At 67.2% G+C, this 16,819-nt stretch overlaps 5 protein-coding genes across 5 annotated transcripts; 2 read left to right on the forward strand and 3 right to left on the reverse strand.

The window, feature by feature from the left end:
* Positions 1-4,982: 4,982 nt before the first annotated feature.
* Positions 4,983-5,734, reverse strand: EMIHUDRAFT_60760 (hypothetical protein; the record flags this gene model as incomplete). The annotated part of the gene is made up of 3 exons (XM_005775075.1): positions 4,983-5,141; positions 5,294-5,437; positions 5,582-5,734. Coding segments are annotated over 3 exons (456 nt in total), but the record flags the coding sequence as incomplete, so codon positions are not given.
* Positions 5,735-9,922: 4,188 nt separating this feature from the next.
* On the forward strand, positions 9,923-10,469 carry EMIHUDRAFT_195022 (hypothetical protein; the record flags this gene model as incomplete). Its single annotated transcript, XM_005775076.1, has 2 exons — positions 9,923-10,075; positions 10,128-10,469. 2 exons carry the CDS (start codon positions 9,923-9,925, stop codon positions 10,467-10,469), a joined length of 495 nt encoding a protein of 164 aa, XP_005775133.1.
* Positions 10,470-10,742: 273 nt separating this feature from the next.
* On the reverse strand, positions 10,743-11,416 carry EMIHUDRAFT_195023 (hypothetical protein; the record flags this gene model as incomplete). The annotated part of the gene is made up of 2 exons (XM_005775077.1): positions 10,743-11,174; positions 11,393-11,416. 2 exons carry the CDS (start codon positions 11,414-11,416, stop codon positions 10,743-10,745), a joined length of 456 nt encoding a protein of 151 aa, XP_005775134.1.
* Positions 11,417-13,360: 1,944 nt separating this feature from the next.
* On the forward strand, positions 13,361-13,795 carry EMIHUDRAFT_57384 (hypothetical protein; the record flags this gene model as incomplete). The annotated part of the gene is made up of 1 exon (XM_005775078.1): positions 13,361-13,795. A coding segment is annotated over one exon (435 nt), but the record flags the coding sequence as incomplete, so codon positions are not given.
* Positions 13,796-14,122: 327 nt separating this feature from the next.
* Positions 14,123-15,658, reverse strand: EMIHUDRAFT_195025 (hypothetical protein; the record flags this gene model as incomplete). Its single annotated transcript, XM_005775079.1, has 2 exons — positions 14,123-14,671; positions 15,017-15,658. The coding sequence occupies 2 exons, from the start codon at positions 15,656-15,658 to the stop codon at positions 14,123-14,125; spliced, it is 1,191 nt and encodes a 396-aa protein (XP_005775136.1).
* Between the last annotated feature and the right edge of the window lie 1,161 nt (positions 15,659-16,819).

Raw genomic sequence — 16,819 nt, forward strand, 5'->3', positions numbered from 1 at the left:
GGTTGAAGCCTGTTCACAGCCAGGCGTGTGAACAGAGGCACAGTCGGCACATACCGAGGCGGCTGAAGCCGTTAAGGGAGGGAGAGGGGGGGCGCAACCATCGCGGCTAACCGCAGCCAATCTCGGACAATCTCATCTAATCTCGCCGTTGAGGAGGGAGAGGGGCACGTAGCCGTCTCCGTCCATCTGCTGCTGCAGGAAGGCGTCATGTACGCCCGGGGGAGCGGCAAAGGTTCAAGTCAGCGGCGGCGGCGCGAGGGGTGGATCGGGCGCCGCGTGCGCCGCGTGCGCCAGATGCGCCAGCCGCAGGTGTGCCCGGTGCACGAGAGCGCTTGCCGCCGCGCGACATCCTGCGCGCGGCGCTCGCTCGCTCAGCGTCGGGTGCATGTGATGTGCGGGCGGTGTGGGAGGGAGGGCGGCGGTGTCGGGTGCGGGCGCAGCAGCGGGCGCCTGAGGGGCACCCAGTTCGCCCCGCACGACGGTCGTGGAGGCGCGCGCGCGCTCGCAAGCACCGCTGTGAGACGGCGTGTGAGATCCAAGTGCCCGCATTCCCTGGCTACCGTCGGGTACTTATTTTAAGAGCAGGTAAACAGCAATAGATCCGGCCCTCAAGCGGCCTAATCGATACCCAGCCCTCACGGAATCGGTCCCTCGTTGTACAGCAATCGATCCTTCACACTGCCCGCGCTGCCAAACTTGCTGAGAATCGGTCCCCCCACCTGTGGCGCGAAGCTGATATGTCTCCCGCGCTCGGCGCGCCGACCGCGCAGCGGCGGCAGACCACCCTCCGGTTCGAGGGGCGCCTGGGGGTGAGCGGGCTGCCTCCGCCAGAGTTTGGCTCGCCCACCTGTGCGGGCCCCCCTGTAGTGTACCCCCTCCCCCCCCCGGTGTCTAGCAATTGGTCCCTTGGCAAGCGCGAATCGGTCCCCCTGGCTCCAGGAACTGATCCGGCACTACACCCGGATCTATTGCTGTTTACCTGCTCTTAAAATAAGTACCCGACGGTAAGCGACTCCGTCTTCTGATAAATGCAGTATGGAAGATACAAAGAGACGGAGGAGCAACGAGCGCCCTGGCGTGAGCCGAAGACACTCCCTCCGTAGACACTGATCACACACGGGTGGGACAGGGTGGGTCACAACAACGAGGCACGAGAGCGTGCACGGCAGAGCGACGGCGCAGCGTACCGCCGTCCAGCTAAAAAGCGGCGGCCGACGGTTGCTGCGCAAAGTGATCAGTTCTAAAATAGGTGCCGGGGCCCAACGGATAGATGAATCCGGGGCACCCTCCGCTCGAATCCCTGGCCGGGGGTTCGAGGTGGCCCCCACCCTGGGGCCTCCCATCAAAGGGACTGCGGCAGAAGACGCCCAATCTTGCACAAGTGCAAGAACCATACGTCTTCTGATAAATGCAGTATGGAAGATACAAAGAGACGGAGGAGCAACGAGCGCCCTGGCGTGAGCCGAAGACACTCCCAACCCTACTGTCTGAATACGTTTTCCACGTATTCCAAATGACCTCCCAGAGGCCTGTATTCCACCCGTATTCCACCCGTATTCCACGTATTCCATGGAATACGCCGTATTCCAAGCTCCAAAAATGGACGTCCGCGGCGGTGAGGATCGGCGCGGCGAGGGGGGGTCTTGAATTCGCCGCGCATTCTGAGCAAAATTGAGCCCGCTCAGGTGTGAACAAAAAGTATAAGGGTCAACCAGGTTTCGAACTGGGGACCTTCCGCTAGCGGAAAGGCATCCAGCAAGACACGCTGCGGTTGAAGGGAGGTCATCGGTTCGGAAACCTATGTAGCATACCGGAGGAATTAGACACACAGATACGCACACCCCGACGCCCGAAGTGCCAAGAAGGACGTCATTAGTACGAAACCTCAGAAGGCCATGGGCGCCGAGAGAACATTCTCCCGAGAGGACAAAAAGAAAAAAGGCTTCGCAGCCCCTCCTTGCGCAGTGACTCCAGTCCCTCCGCCCTGCGCCGCGGCCGCGGGGGGCTCATTCGAGAGGGTCCCCAGCGCAATCACCATACCGGCGACGCAACCGGTGAGCACTGCAAACATGGCAGGGGTCGGTGGGCCTCTGGGATTTTCCGGGGCGTGTGTTGATTTGCGGCTTCTCCTGGAAGAGCGTCGCGCCGGCGCAGCTGCCGAGTCGGGGTTGGCTGGCGGCCTGAGCGGCTCGGGCTCCTGCGACGATGACGACGGGCCGGCGGCCGCGTACTCCACGAGCTCAGCCATATTTCGTGTGCCGCGAGAACCTCCAGTCCACAAGTTTTGCCGATCTGGCGATTCGGGACGGACGTAATCTCTCTAATCGTACGAGTCGGGCCGACGACTTCCGTAGTTCCGTTTTCACGCAGAAGGCCTTTATCTGTGCCCCACTCGATCGCCATCTATGAGACCCCCCCCCCCCCGCCCAATACACCCACACCCTCCCACACCCTCCCACACCCACCTGTCACCTCCACTGATTTATCCCGCGGAGCGTGCGGGCGGATACCGGTCGCCCGCCCCCCCGCGCATCCAGATTTGTGACGGCGATCGCGATGGGCCTTCCACGAAGTTTCGATTCATCAAGAGTTGTTCACTGTGGAACGAGGGAACCCAGGGTGTTCGCCGCCGCTCATTTGGAGCTCGCTCTCCAGGAGCTTCGAATGCTGGCTGCCACGCTCACGGCGGCTCTCGGCTTCTCGCCGGGCGTGACGCGCCTGCCGAACGGCTTCGCCGGTGCGCCGCGAGCCCGACCACAGCACAGACGCGCCATCGCGCCGCGCAGATAGACACAACTCGCTGCAACTCACACACGTCACACGAAACACCCTTCCAGATCCACCTCTAACACCGCATCTAAAACACAAAGAGTCTCCTTGCGACTCTCACTCTCTGTAGTCCACGCGTCACACCACGCATGCACGTTCGGCTGCAACAGCCACAACGCATGGTGCATGCCTAGAAGAGTCGCACGATTACCGCCCCTGCGAAACGTTGACGTCGAGCACTGCTCCACACTTGGCGCAGTCCGCAACAGCCTATCGTATACACACGGCGCGAGTCTCAGAAGATGCGAAGCAGGGACGTGGGGGGGTCGGGTGAGTGGTGGGGAGGGGTGGTGTGAAAGGGGGGAGGGGGGGGGGGCGACCGTGGTCCCGACGTGGCCAGCAGGCAGCGCGAGCGCGAGCATGGTGTCGCACTGCGCGCAGCGGAAGACAAAATTGCGCGCCGGCGCCGGTCTCGGCGCTGGGTTGCGCGCCGGCGCCGCTGGCGGTGCTGGGGACGACGGCGGCGCGCCGCCATTCGGCTGGGCAGGAGGCAGGGCCAGGGGGCCCTGCTGGAGGGACGGCATCGGTGCAGGCGGCGACAGCTGGGCAGGGTGGTGCGGCGGCGCTGCCTTGTTGAGAGCTGCCGACCGCGGCGAGGTCGGCGCATGGGTCGGCGCAAGCGAGCGTGCCGAGCCAGACACGATGGCGCCGTTGCCACTGCCGGCAGGCGGCGCGCTACCGTGCGACGGCAGGGGGGCGGCACGCGGCACGCTGGCGGTCGGCGGCTGGGCAGTGGCAGCTGACGAGCCGGTAGCAGGCGAGCCGCTGGCCATAGAGCCGTTGGCAGGCGGCGGAGGGCCCGGCGCTAGGCCCGGCGGAGTGACGCGCTGTGGTCTCAGCGGGGGAGGGGCGTAGGCCGCGAGGAGCTGGCGCTCCGCAGCGATGGCTGCCGCGAGAGAGCTAATTGGAGCCTCAGCGGGCGGCTTTGGTGGCGGCAGCGGCGGTGGCGGTGGCGGCGGCGGCGGCGGCGGCGGTGGCGGCGGCGGCGGCGGCGGCCGCCGCCGCTGCGCCACACCCTTCCTTATCGGGGGAGGCAGCCTGCCCGACGGCACGATGGGCGTTGGCGGGGCGGCATTCTTCCGCACGGACCCTTGCGTCGACGCACCCACCTTGGCCACCACCCTCTGCCCGGCTCGCACGTCGGCGGGCAGAGTGAGGAAGACGGAGCGGCCGTCGGGCAGCGCGGCCTGCACCCTCTCGCCGCGCCTCATCGCATTCGGTGCGATGATGGAGATGGTCCGCACGGCGCCGCCGGCGGTGGACTTCGACGCCGCCCCTCCCGTCGCCCGTGCAAACGGCGGCAGCCTCGGACTCGCCGCGGCACCCACGGCTGGAGAGCGCGCCGCCTGCGCCGGCGGCGGCTTGGCGCGGCCATCACCGGCCGCCTCCGCGATCGCTCGCGACTTTGCGAGCGCCGCCACGCGCCTCGGCGGGTCGAAGGGCGCTGCCTTCGCCCTGCCCAGCGAGCCACCCTCCGCTTTGGCCGGCGAGTACGCCAGGATCTGCGCGTCGACAAGCGCATCCGGCCCGCACAGCACTGCCCTCGCGTCGACGGCGCCTCCGAGGCAGCTCGGATCCAGCAGGATGCGGCGAGCCTTGCGCGGCGCGCCGTCGCCGAGCTCGCCCTCCTCGCCCTCCTCGCCCTCCTCGTCTGCCGCGTCGTCCAGCGGGTAGACCGAGAGCTTGGGCGCCGGGCGGCTCGGGCGCTTCCGCGCCTGCGGCGCCGTGGCCGGCTGTGTGGGAGCGCCTCGGGCGTTGCTCCGCGCGGCCGCCACCGAACGCGTGGGAGGGAGGGGGGCGCGGCCGCGCCGCCCCTCTCTGCCGCATGTGTGGGACCGGTGCGCCCCGTGGCAGGCGGCACACAGCGCATCGCCGAGCCCTCCTCGTAGCGGGTGCGTCCGCGGGTGCAACCGCCCGCGCAAGCCCTGTGGGCGCGACTGCAGGAGGGAGCGGGCGGCGCCATGCTCCCTCCAGTCGGCGCCCGCCCAAACCCGCGCCGCGGTCCCCGCCTCGGCCGCCCCCCCCGGCGCAGGGGAGCGGCTGGGAGAGGCGCGGCCCGAGGCGCGGCCCGAGGAGGAGGAGCCCTCGGCATGGGCCTCGACCGCCGCCCGCGCCAGCCTAGCCGGCCTGCAGCTCGAGCTGTCCCAGTGGTTCTTGATCGCGTTGTCGGCGCGGCCCGGGAGCCGCTTCGCGATCTCGGCCCACTTGTTGCCGAGCTCGGCGTGCGCCTCGAGGAGGATGCCGTCCTCCTGCTCCGTCCACCGCGACTGGACGAGGTCGGGGTGGAGATGGTTGTGCCACCGGTCGCGGCACTGCAGGCGAGGGAGAGGCAAGGGGGGAGTGTCGCTTGTGGCGTGGGCGTGGCCAAGGGGGGTGGAGCTTGGGAAGGGAGGCTGGAGGGAGGGAGGGGGCAGGGTGGCCGAGGGCGATTGGCAGCGAGGATGGCGAGGCGGCGGCGGAGCACCTGCTTCCCGCTGCGGCCCGGCAGACTCGAGGCGATGACCGTCCATGCCGTCCGCCCGGTGCTGCCCTCTGTCATCCGCTCGCGCAGCACCGCGTCTTCGTGCTCGGACCACGCCCCCTTCACGGATCCGCGACCCCTGATGCCCTCCCCCCCCTCCTCCTCCTCCTCCTCCTCGTCCTCCTCGCCCATCTCCACCTCGATCTCCACCTCCGACTCGGCGGCGGCGGAGCCGGGCGCGGCGGCGGAGGGCGCGGCGGCGGAGGGCGCGGCGGCGGCGGGCGCGGTGACGCCGGCCCTCTCCAACCGCCGCCAGCGGTTCTTCACCGCGTCGGCGCTGCGGCCCGGCAGCGATTGGCGGACCGACTCCCACCGGGCACCGCCAGAACTGCTGCTGTTGCGCCGCACCTCCTCGCAGAGAGTGGCGTCCTCCTCCGCCGTCCACGAGTCCGTCCGCTCGCGTGGTCCCTGCGCCGCCTCGGCCGCCTCCTCCTCGTCGCTATCGCCGCCCCCGCCCGTGCGCGAGTAGTAGTGCTCCCACGCGGCCGCGCGACTCTTCGTCTTTGTGCCGTCGGGGGCGAAGTAGACGTAGTGGTAGTTCGCCCGGAGGCTGCCGCGCTGCACGCGCGAGTAGCCGGGCGGAAGCGCGCTCTCGTGAATGAGCGAGGCGGTGCTCGACTCGCCCGCGCTGCCGCGTCGCTTTGCAGGCCCAGAGGCGGAGCCGCGCTTCTGCTTCGGCGCGACAGGCTGGCCCGCGCCAGGCTGGCCCGCCGTCAGCGCGCGGCCGTACGCGGCGAGCTCCTCGCTGGGCGCCTCCCAAGTGGACTCCTGCAGCAGCGCGTTGGCGTAGTACGGCAGGTTGTACTCGGTCGAGAGGCCGACTGTCCACGCCGCCGCCACCTCTTCCTCGCTCCGGCCCGTCTCCTCGGCCGCCCCCGCCGGAGCCGCCGCCGATGCCGCCGGTGCCGATGCTGGCGCGTCCGCTGGAGGCGCCTCCGCTGGCGGGACCTCCGCTGCCTCCAGAGCGGGCTCAGTCGGTTCGAGCAGTGCCCAGCGGTCGCGTACCGAGTCCTCGGAGCGCTCGTCGAGCATCGGCAAGAGGCGGCGCCACTTCTTCCCGAACTGGCGCACGCCCTCGCGGATGATCGCGTCCTCCTGCGGTGTCCACTTCCGGTTCTGCGACGGCAGCGGGTCTGGGGGTGGCGGCGGCGCCTCGCTCCGTCGCAGCAGCGGCAGCGGCGGCGCGCCGCCCAGCCGCACCCTCGCCGCCAGGTCTGCAGCCGCCGCCGCAAGCACCTCCCGCTCGCTTGCCTCCGCCGTCGGCACCTCGCTCTCCTCCGGCAGCCCTGGCGCCGACCCCGCCGGTGCCACCGCTGGCGCCCCCGCCGGCGCGGCCTCGCTCGCCTGCCCCGCCGCCGCATCCATCCCCACATCCATCGCCTCCCCGGCTGGAGTTGGCTCCGCCGCCTCCTGCACCTCCGCCGCCTCCGCTGGCGCCTCTGCCTCCGCCGCCTCTCCCGCCTCCTGCGGCTCCGCCGCCGCCACCACCGCCGCAGCAGCGGCGAGTTCGGCGGAAGGGACGGAAGCGTCTGTCATCGCGATCGCTGAGGCTGCCTCCTCCGCCTCCAGCGCCTCCGCCACGACCGACGCCTCATCCGCCTCGGCCGCGGTCTCGCTGGCCAGACCCGCCTCCTCCTTCATCGGCTCCGGTGCCGCCTCTTGCTCCGCCGCGTCCTCGAGCGTCTCGTCCGCGACTCGAGCCGCCCCCGCCGCCGCCGCAGCCGGCGCCGCAACCTCCTCCGCCGCCGGCGCAGTTTCCGCGGTGCTCGCCGCGCTCGGCGGCGGCGACACAGCGGCGGCGGGCTCTGCGCCGAAGATGCCTTCCGGCAAGGTAAATGTGCCGGCGACGGGTCGCACGGGCGAGGGCCGCGTCGCCGCGTCGGCGGGTGCGTCGGCGGTCGCCGGGAGAGGAGAGGGAGGGTGCGAGGGCGGAGTCCACGTGCGCAGGTCGCCCCACCCCAGCGGGGCCGCCTCTCCGCCCAGCAGGGGCGGCGGCAGTGGCGAGGGGTCGCCGCCGCCCGTGGAGGGTCCCGGGGAGGGTAACCCCTCTGGCGCAGCCGCCGCGCGACCTCCGCCCGCCGCCGCGCAAGCCCGCTCCGCCTCGTGCCACGAGCGATGGGAGCCGACGCTGCTGAAGCCCGAGGCGAGCCCCCCCGCCTCCAAGCCTCCCTGCTGCCGCCCTTGCCCCCCCGCCTCCTCTCCCGCTCCCAGAGCCCGCAAAGCGCCTTGCGAGCCGAGCTGCGCGTGCTGCGCGCCCGGCCCGCCGTCCGCCGCCGTGTGCCCCGGCCGGCGGACCCACGCGTGGAAGCGGTCGCCCCCGCCGCACCGGATGCGCCGCGCTGTCTTCCAGCCCGTGCCGCGCCGATGCCGCGCCTCCTCGCTGAGCTCGCTGAGCTTCCCCGCCGCGCCGCCGCCGCCGCCACCCTCCTCCTCCTCGCCGTCCTCGGAGTCGGGCTCGCCGTCGGACGAGGCGGGGGAGTAGGAGCCCTCGAGGGCGGCGGCGAGTCCGTCCGACGTCGCCATCGACACGGGCACCACCCCGCCACCCGCGGGCGTCGTGATCGAGAAGCCGGCCGACAGGAGAAGCGCCCCGGCGCCCGTCTTTTGCGCCAGGAGGGGGTGCGACGCGTCGAGGGAGAGGGTGGCCCGCTGGGTGGTGCCGTTGGCGGCGACGAGCACCGTCTCGAGGGCCGCGGGGGGGACCGCCAGCCGCACCGTGTCGCCGCCAATCTTGTCGCGAGGCACGGGCACGTCCACTGTCCACCCCACGCCGATGTTGACGCGCACGGCGTCGCCTGAGCGAGTTTGGGCCGCGGGTGGGCCAAAACAAGGCGGCGGGTATTTCGGGGGAGGGGAGGCTGGCAGCCGCGTCAACCGCCCGCTCTCGGGACGGGAGGTCGTGGGCGAGGGGCTTGCAAGGCGCGAGGCAAAGCGGCTCGCTCGCGAATCGCGCGCCGCGCGCAGGGGCGCAGGAACCTGGCTGAGCTTGGCTCGGCAGCGTGAGCTCGAAGCAGGTCTCGTGCGCGTGCTTGCTCACGAGCTCGAGCAGGCCGGGGCCATCGGGTCGTGTCTGCTTCTCGCGCATTTGTCGCCAGCCAGCTTGACGGTGACTCGCGCAAAAGACGCTCTCAGCCAAAAGGGAAAAAGAATTTTGCAAGCCCACTCCCTCGCGGAAAAAGAACAAGAAAATCCGCGAAGTCACAGACGCGCTCTGGCCCGCAAGCAAAGAGAAATCCAAAACGACTCCCGTTCTCGCGCAGCGAACACTTTTGTTTGCGTGTTACTATATTCTGGTGGCGAGGGAGCTCTGGGGGGAGGCGGGGCCACTAGGGGGTACCCATGCGGGGGGGAGATGGGGTCCCCCAGCCCGCCGCAGGCGCCGATTTTTTTTGGGGGGGGGGGTCTTTGTTTGCGCGATTTTTCACTTGTTTTCATGGGAATTCGCCGTACTTGCGGCCATGCTATCACGCCCTTGCGACAGCCTGTCGGCGCTGCTGACCGTGCCCTGCTGCACAATTGACCACCTGCATAGCTCACGGCCTTAGTATTCAGCATTCAGTGACGACCTGATCGTGCGGCCAGTAGGAATTCCTAGGAAGGTGTCCTTCCAGCGCGTGCACGCTTCTGTGACGCAATGCGCGTCACAAACTGCCTCGGATTGGCTGCTGGCACTCTCGAGGCTATGCCTACACAGCCTCGCGCGCATGGGCAGTCAAGAGGACCACGCACCTTCTCAGGACAGCGCCGGTGCCTCTCTCTTGGACCGGCAAACGTGGTGGTCTGCTCTCGTGTCACCAATGTGGGACCAGTGCGGCATCGCGCCATCGACAGCTCTGAACTGCGCCTCACCACTGACCGGGAAGGCCGCCAAGTGGGCCAGCACCGGTCGCACATTGTGGCAGCAGTCAGCAGCGCATGTCTGATAGCTAGAGCAGCAGCGTCAGGGTCGCAGGGTCGGATCGTGTCAAGCCTCTCGCCTGGCCGGCCGCGTGCAGACGTCGGCCTGTCTGCTGTCTGGAGTGATCTGTCGGCGGTCAGTACGACCGATCAGGTTAGAGTTTTCTCATGATTGGAGGGTCTGTCTCTGTATGTACTCCTCGAGATCTCTCCAAATCTGCCCTCTGATTAACCTAGGTCCTAGCTTAATCGGGAAGTCGGTGCTCTGAGCGACTCTGAGCGGCTCGGCGGGGGCGGCGAGGGCGGCCGGCGGCGGGTTTGGAAAGGGTGGATGGACCGGGGCGAGGCGGTGAAGGAGGCGGTGGGGCGGGTGGCGGGGGCGATGGTGGGGTGGAAGGGGTGGGAGCTGTGTGTGTGTGTTGTTTTGTGTTTGGGAGCTGGGAGGAACCCAGCGACGCGTGCCGGAGAGAGAGATTTTTAGCATCTCTCTGGGAGGTGGCGAGCGAGGGAGGAAACGTGTGTGTAGGTCTCAATGTCCCACCCCCCTGCGCGCGGGCCTTCTAGGCCCGCGGGTAGTCTGCCCCCATCCCCAGGGCCTCCAGGGCTCGCACCTCAACCTCTCAGACCAGCGCCATACAGGTATTTTCTTCTCATAACAAGGCTGTGGTCGTATACATGAACATGAGTGAACGCGCGCACGCGGCGGCGCCCGACGTGGACGCGGAGCGCGAGCGGCGGGAGGACGAGGAGGACGACGATCTCATGGAGCGGCTCGAGCGGCGGAGGGGCGCCGACAGCACTCGCATGAGGCGTGCCCGCGCGCCCCGCGTTCGCGACCGAGGCAGCGCGCCCACCGCGCTCTCCCCCGCTGCGCAGCGAGATCTACTTTGAGTTTGCGAGGGTCGCATCCGAGGAGCAGCTCGAGCGCTTCGAGCAGTACAAGCGCTCGAAGCTCCCGCGCGCCGCCATGCGAAAGCTGATGCAGGACGTCGTCGGCAGCTCGACCGAGCGCTGCGCCATCATCCTATCCTCGCTCGCAAAGTCGTACGTCGGCGAGCTGGTCGAGACGGCGCGCGAGGCGGCGACCAAGGCGGGCGAGGAGGGCCCGCTGCAGCCGCGCCACCTCCGGGCGGCGCAGCGAGCGGCGCAGCGCAACGGGACGGTGCCGCAGAGCGCGATCCACAAGCGGAGGCTCTTCTGGCGGACCAACAGTGGCGCGTGAGCGCGGAGTTGTGTGTTTCAGTTTTGTGATAACTCGGTCAACGGTGTTGCGTCGGTCTGTGTAGCACCGCGCGCCCCGGACCAGTCACCAGAGAGAGAATCGCAATCGCGAATCGGCCAGGAATTGGCGGGACCGCGATGTAGACCACATACGTGTCGCGGCTGCTCAATACTATCGCGCACAATAATGTCGCGGAAGGCGGTGAACACCTAGCGGCAACAGTAGCGGCGGCGGCGTGGCGGAAGGGAACGGAAGTGCGTCGCCGCGCGTCAATCAATCGCCATCCGACAGCCTGCCGGCCCGGAAGAGCAGCGAGCTTCCGAAGATCAGCAGGTTCTGCAAAAGGCCTCGTACGGCCGAGTCATGAGAGCCGGGAGCGGTGGGCGAGTTGGACTCTCGGACCAGGATGTACGTGGACGCAATCAGGCCGGAGAAGGCAAACACAAACGAGACAAAGACCCACGCCTTCACCTTCTGCGCGACGGAGTCGTCAAACCCGCCGTCCGCCATCGCGCTCCACGTGATCGCGTTCACCATGAGAAGCGCGACCGTCTGCAGGATGCCGGGCACCCAGTCCGCGCCCGGCGTGCCAAAGCCGTAGTCGTTTGCGGCCGCCGCGACCCCGTCGATCCACACCAGCCACCCGCTCGCAAAGAGGACTCCGCCGCCCGCGGCGGCGAGCGCGCCGACCGCGCTCGAGTCGGACTGCGGAGGCGGGGGTGCAGGCCATCAGCGCGCGCGGCGGTGCGTGTGGTGGGGAGAGGCAGGCGGAGGGGGCACCATGGGTGGAAAAGAAATAGCTTTGCCCGACTCCACTAGGCGAGACTGCTCTATTTATTTATAGGCGAGAATCGGAGAAGGACTGCGAAGAGAGATAGGAAGAGGCGGACGCCCAAGGGTGGGCGACGGCTAGCGCACCACACCCTGGCGGCATGCCGTCCTCCCATCCCTCCCTTGGGTTGTCTGTTTTCTTTCTTTCTTTCTTTACTAGGCTAGCACCACACTCCTCTCCTTAAAATCCCTGTGTGGTGGCGGCGTGCCGTCCTCCCATCCGCATCCCTACCTTGGGCCGGATGCTTTCTTTCTTTCTTTTCATCCACGCTTTCTTTGAGCCTCGGTCCCAGTGGGGGGTGCCCGCGCCTAGCTCTGCGGACGGGCCCCTCCACCCTTCACGTACGGATCATGTAGTCCCCACACTCGCTGTCGTGGGATCGCTAGTCATGTGAGAGAGTGCGTTGTGTTCTTGTTTTCTATCCGCTTACTAGGGGGTTGTTCACTCTCGGAGGCCTCAGAGCTCAGATCCCCCCTCTGAGGACGGGTCGGACCCCTGGCTTGGCGGCTCAGAGGGTTTGACTCTGACTCTGTGCCGCCTCTATGGCCTCTCTTGGCTGCTTTTGGCCTCAGAGGGTCCCTGGCCGATGGTCCGTCTTGGCGCGGCGGACAGAGGGCTTTGACCTCAGAGGGTGGCCCCCTCACGGCAGAGGCGAGAGCCCCGGGCGGAGGCGGAGCTGCCTAGCCCTCCACGAACGGCGCTGACCAGTGAGGGCGGGGAGGGGCGGTAGTAAATCATTATGACTTTAAGCAGCGAGCATGACCAAGGGCAAGGCGCTACGCTATGCTCGAGTGCCCGGCACCACACACGCTTACTGCTGCTGCAGGCTCACAGCGCCCGCGCCGAGCCCTGCGCGACAGCTTCGCGCGGCCCGCGGCGCCGACCCGTCAACTCGAGGATGTGCTTGGAGCGGCCGCCCGAGGAGGAGGTAGTGATCTCCACGTCCCCGTCCCCTGCTCCAGCTTGGCCATGTTGAGGCGCCACGGCGTCCGCGTGAACTCGAACTTGAGGTGTCCGAAAAATGGAAACTGGGGGGGACTTTCTCTGCTTGGTGGGGGATCACGACAGACTTGAAATACCGCTGAAAACTCCCTCTGAGGAGCGGCCTCGCGGGGCTTGCCCCTTGGCGTCTCAGAGGGTCCCCGTAGCCTCAGAGGCTGCGCCGAGAGAAGGCTGTTGGCGGCACAGGCCTTCAGAGGGTCGGCCCAGGCACCCTCTGAGCCGCTCGTGGATGGCCTCTCTTGGCACAGAGGGTACCCTCTGAGACGAGCAGATCTGGGCCCGCTTGCCTCTCCCCCCCCCCCCTCTGATACAACCGGTATCCGCTTCACCCTTGGGTTTCTTGCCGTCGTGCCTGGGCCGTCCCAGCTGTCAGGGTGAAGGTATCCGCTTTCTCTTTGTGTGCGGCGGAGTTTTGTTATAAAATTCAGTTCGCACCTGTCGAGCCTGTGTAAAAGAAAGAAAGAAAGAAAACAGACAACCCAAGGGAGGGATGGGAGGACGGCACGCCGCCACCACACAGGGATTTTAAGGAGAGGTGTGTGGTGCGCTAGCCGTCGCCCACCCTAGGGAGTCTGCCTCTTCCTATCTCTCTTCGCAGTCTCTCTCCGATTCTCGCTGCAACCTTCATGCCACCTCGCGGTCGTCCCACTCTCGTCGTTCTCTCCCTTGTCATTTCCTCCTCTGTCGCGTCGTTCCCTTCTGCCTCGTCCTGTGACGCCGCCGCCTGCCGGTCCCTTGTTCTCGCGGCTTCTTTCGCCTTTCGGCGCAACTCCGTCCTCCTCGCGGCGTATCCTGGCCCCTCGAGTCTATCGAGCTCCCCTCGCGCAAGGACCACGTTTCTGACTCCCACTCCGATCATTTGCCTACAGGTCATGTTGTTGCTCAGGTCCACTCTCTCTTCGAACACTCGTGCCTCTACGGATGATGCCGGCGCTGGGGTCCCCTTCGGATGCATCGTGACATCTGACAACTGGATTTCCACTCGAGCCTGTGTGCTGTGAGAGAGACGCGCTGATTGAATTCTTTTGTAAAATTCTCCATGGCGCAAGCACACGAGCCTCCGCTCAACTTTGGTCTCGTGGCGCCGGGAATCTACCGCTCAGGCATGCCAGGCCGCAACAGCGTGGCCTACTTACGGCGACTCGGCCTGCGAACGCTGGTGCGGCTGGTCGACGGCCCGGCCTACCCGCCGGCGGTGGAGGAGTGGATTGCTGCGGCCGGGGTTGCGGTCATTGATTGTCGCGTCGGGACCAACCGCGAGCCTCTCGTCGCCATGGACGGTGGCGCGCTCGCCGAAGCGCTGGCAGCCGCCCAGCGGCCCGAGCGTCAGCCGGTGCTGGTGCACTGCTTGCGCGGCCAGCGCGAGACTGGCGTCCTGGTCGGCTGCATGCGACAGCAGCAGCGCTGGTCCCTCGTGGCCACTTTTGACGAGTACCGACGATTCGCTGGCTCCGCCGCCTCTCTCCTCGACCTGCAGACGATTGAGTTGTTTGGCGGCGCGAGCACGCCGCCGCCGCTGCCGCCGCTGCCGCCGCTGCCGCCGCAGGCGCCGCCGAGCAGCAGCGAGAAGATGCCGCCGCCGCCAGCAAGGGTCAGACGGCCGAGTGGGCCGACTCGGCTCTTCTAAACGTCCAGTTCTCCCGTCGCACCTATTTTTGTTTTGCTCGATGGAAAATCGCCGACCGCGGGCGAGAGACGTGTACCGTTCAGAGTACGCTCTCTTTTTTCATTTTTGGTGACACGTTAGTCGTTACAGAGATACCAGATGCATGCACATGTACATCTGTGCATGCACCAAAACGGACCGCGCGGATAGATGCTAGGTCGCGCCGACCGCGGCTTCCCACAGCGGCTGTACGACAAAGAGCGCCAAAGCCAGCGCCTGCATACCAAACAGGATGAGGTAGCCCGAGGCGACGCCGGCACGCCCCGCGAGGAGGGAGCGCTCGAACTCGTCCAGCACGAAGACGGCAGGCTCCGGCCGCCACCGGCCGAGCTGTCTCGCAACCTCCTCGGGCGAGACGTACGAGGAGCCGCCCGAGAGCGCCGTCCACGCCGCGTCGACGGCGAGCGCGCTGGGCGGTTGCTGGCTGCCCCGCCCCGTTCCTCGGGTAAGGGAGGGGAGGGGGGACCCGTCCCTGCCGCGCAGCTGCGCCCCGCGCGGCCGACTCGCGGCGAGGGCGGTCTCGAACTCGGCCCGGCGCAGCAGCCGGCCGGGCGTGAGCGCGGGGCAGCCTTCGCCGAGGCGGGCGGCGACGTCGAGCACGTCCTCGTAGTAGAGCGGCGCGGGGTAGCCGAGCCAAAACGAGCAGCCGATCACTGTCCCTCCGGCGTCGGCCGCGGCGGTGCGCTGCGCAAGGAGCTCCGACTGCGCGGTGAGGGAAGTGAGCGCCGCGGCGTTGGCGAGGCGGACTGAGGGCAGCAGCCCGCTCCCGAGGAAGAGGAGGCCGAGGGCGGGCCCAAAACCAGAGGCGAAGGCGTCGGAGGGATCAGCGGCGGGGAGGGCGGCAGCGGCGGCGGGGGCGGATCTGGCGGCCGCCGCTAGGGCAGCGGTCAGGGCGGCCGCTGCACTCGCCGGTGCGGGCGGCGGAGCCGCGGCCGCGTCCGCGGCCGCGTCCGCCCCGCCCGGCGGGGAGTCGCTCTGGTAGGCGATCTCTCTCTGGTAGGCGCGCCGCTGCCTCCTGCCGTGCTCGCCTGCCTCGATGAGCTGCACCTCAGCGGGCAGGTCTGCGAGGTCGGCGTGATCGACGATCAGCACGCCTCGCAAGTGGTCGTACTCGTGCTGGAAGGCGCGTGCCGGCTCGCCGCGCAGCGTGCGGGTCGAGCGGCGGCCGGCGCTGTCGGCGCTCTCGACCGTCACCCACGCATCACGGAGCAGGTCCACCTCCAGCCCGGGAGGCAGCACGAGGCAGACCTCTCTCCACGGCCGCATCTGCTCCTCAGGCGACCTCGCGAGCACCCGCGGGTTGACGAGCACGAGCGGCCCGGGCAGCGGCGAGCTCGCGCCGCGGAGGGCGATGATCTGAGCATTCACGTGGTACTGGGTGGCGGCAATCGCGGTGGACTCCATGCCGTCAACCAGCATCTGCGAAAACTGCTCCACGGGCCCAAAGTCGTCCACTGGCGCCGCAACATGCCGGAGCACAGGGTCGGGCCACATGGCCATCGGGCCGAGAGTTCCCGCACGGGCCGCCTCGGAGACCGAGCGGAGAAGCGCCGCCGGCGGTGGTGCGGCAGAGGACTGCTGCGTTGCCGAAGCGCTGCCGCTGACTTGCCCTGCCGCAGCGGCGCTGACTGGCGCTGCAATGATGGCACGGCGAGTGACAGAAGACGTTAGGGCGAGCAGCAGCAGCATTTGCTAGTCGGGCTGTGGTCGCAGACGATAGATCTATGATCCAAGACGCGACAGTTGTCGGGCATGTCTCGTCGCCGGCGCCGCCATTTCTTTTTCCCACCACGACAGGGAGCGTTCGGCGAGGAGGCGGTGGCGACGGATCTGGTATCCACGATGATCTACGACATGCAGACGCAAGAGGGGGTGAACCTCTTGGGTGATCTAGTAAACCTTCTTTTCTCTAGACGGCTGGGATTGAGAGCAGCCTCGCTCTCAATCCTAGAAGTCGAAGGATTGTGAGCAGCACTCCTCGCAATCGTAGCATCTCTGTGCGATTGTGAGCGCCTCTACGCTCGCAATCCTACATCTTCTAGGACTAAGAGCAGCTCCGCTCCCAACCAAGGTGACTGGTGACTGACGCCTACGTACGACTACTACCAGCGCGCTCGCAATCCGAGGAAAGTCTAGGGTTGCGAGCAGCTTAGCTCACAATCCTAGCAACATGCCTCCGATTGCGAGCAGTAGCGCTCCCAATCCTACATCTTGTATGTAGGACTATGAGCGACTGCGCTCACAATCGTACCAAAGATCCAAGGATTGCTGGCAGGCGCACAGGGGGCGCTCCCAATCGCTCCAGCCGCGAGCGCTTGTGAGCGCGCTGGGATGGTCTCCTCACAATCCAAACAGTGATCCCACCGATTGCGAGGGGACCTGCTCGCAATCCTACGATTCCTAGAAGATGTAGGATTGCGAGCGTAGGCCTCACAATCGCACAGAGATGCTACGATTGCGAGGAGTGCTGCTCACAATCCTTCGACATCTAGGATTGAGAGCGAGGCTGCTCTCAATCCTAGCCGTCTAGAAAAGAAGGTTCACCGCAAGAGAGAGCGCTCTCGCAAAGAGAATTTTCCGTGAATTTCTAGACGCATACTCGATACTGTGACCTGGTGGGCATATGCCCCATACCTGTGACCTGGTAGCATATGCATGTGAGGCTACTGACTGCACTCCATGTCCAAATGCTCCAAGTGCATACAAAGCTCGACCTCGCACAACGCTGGGCACGGGACTGGCGCGCACTGGCACTTCTAACGCAGCAAAGACCAAACCTCCAAAGTTCCAAAGAGAAACACTCGAGCCTGTGGCGGCCCTGGCCGTACGCTGTACGCAACAAACTTTTAG

This window comes from Emiliania huxleyi, assembly GCF_000372725.1.
Source record: "Emiliania huxleyi CCMP1516 unplaced genomic scaffold EMIHUscaffold_3, whole genome shotgun sequence".
In the NCBI taxonomy this organism is placed as follows: Eukaryota; Haptophyta; order Isochrysidales; family Noelaerhabdaceae; genus Emiliania; species Emiliania huxleyi.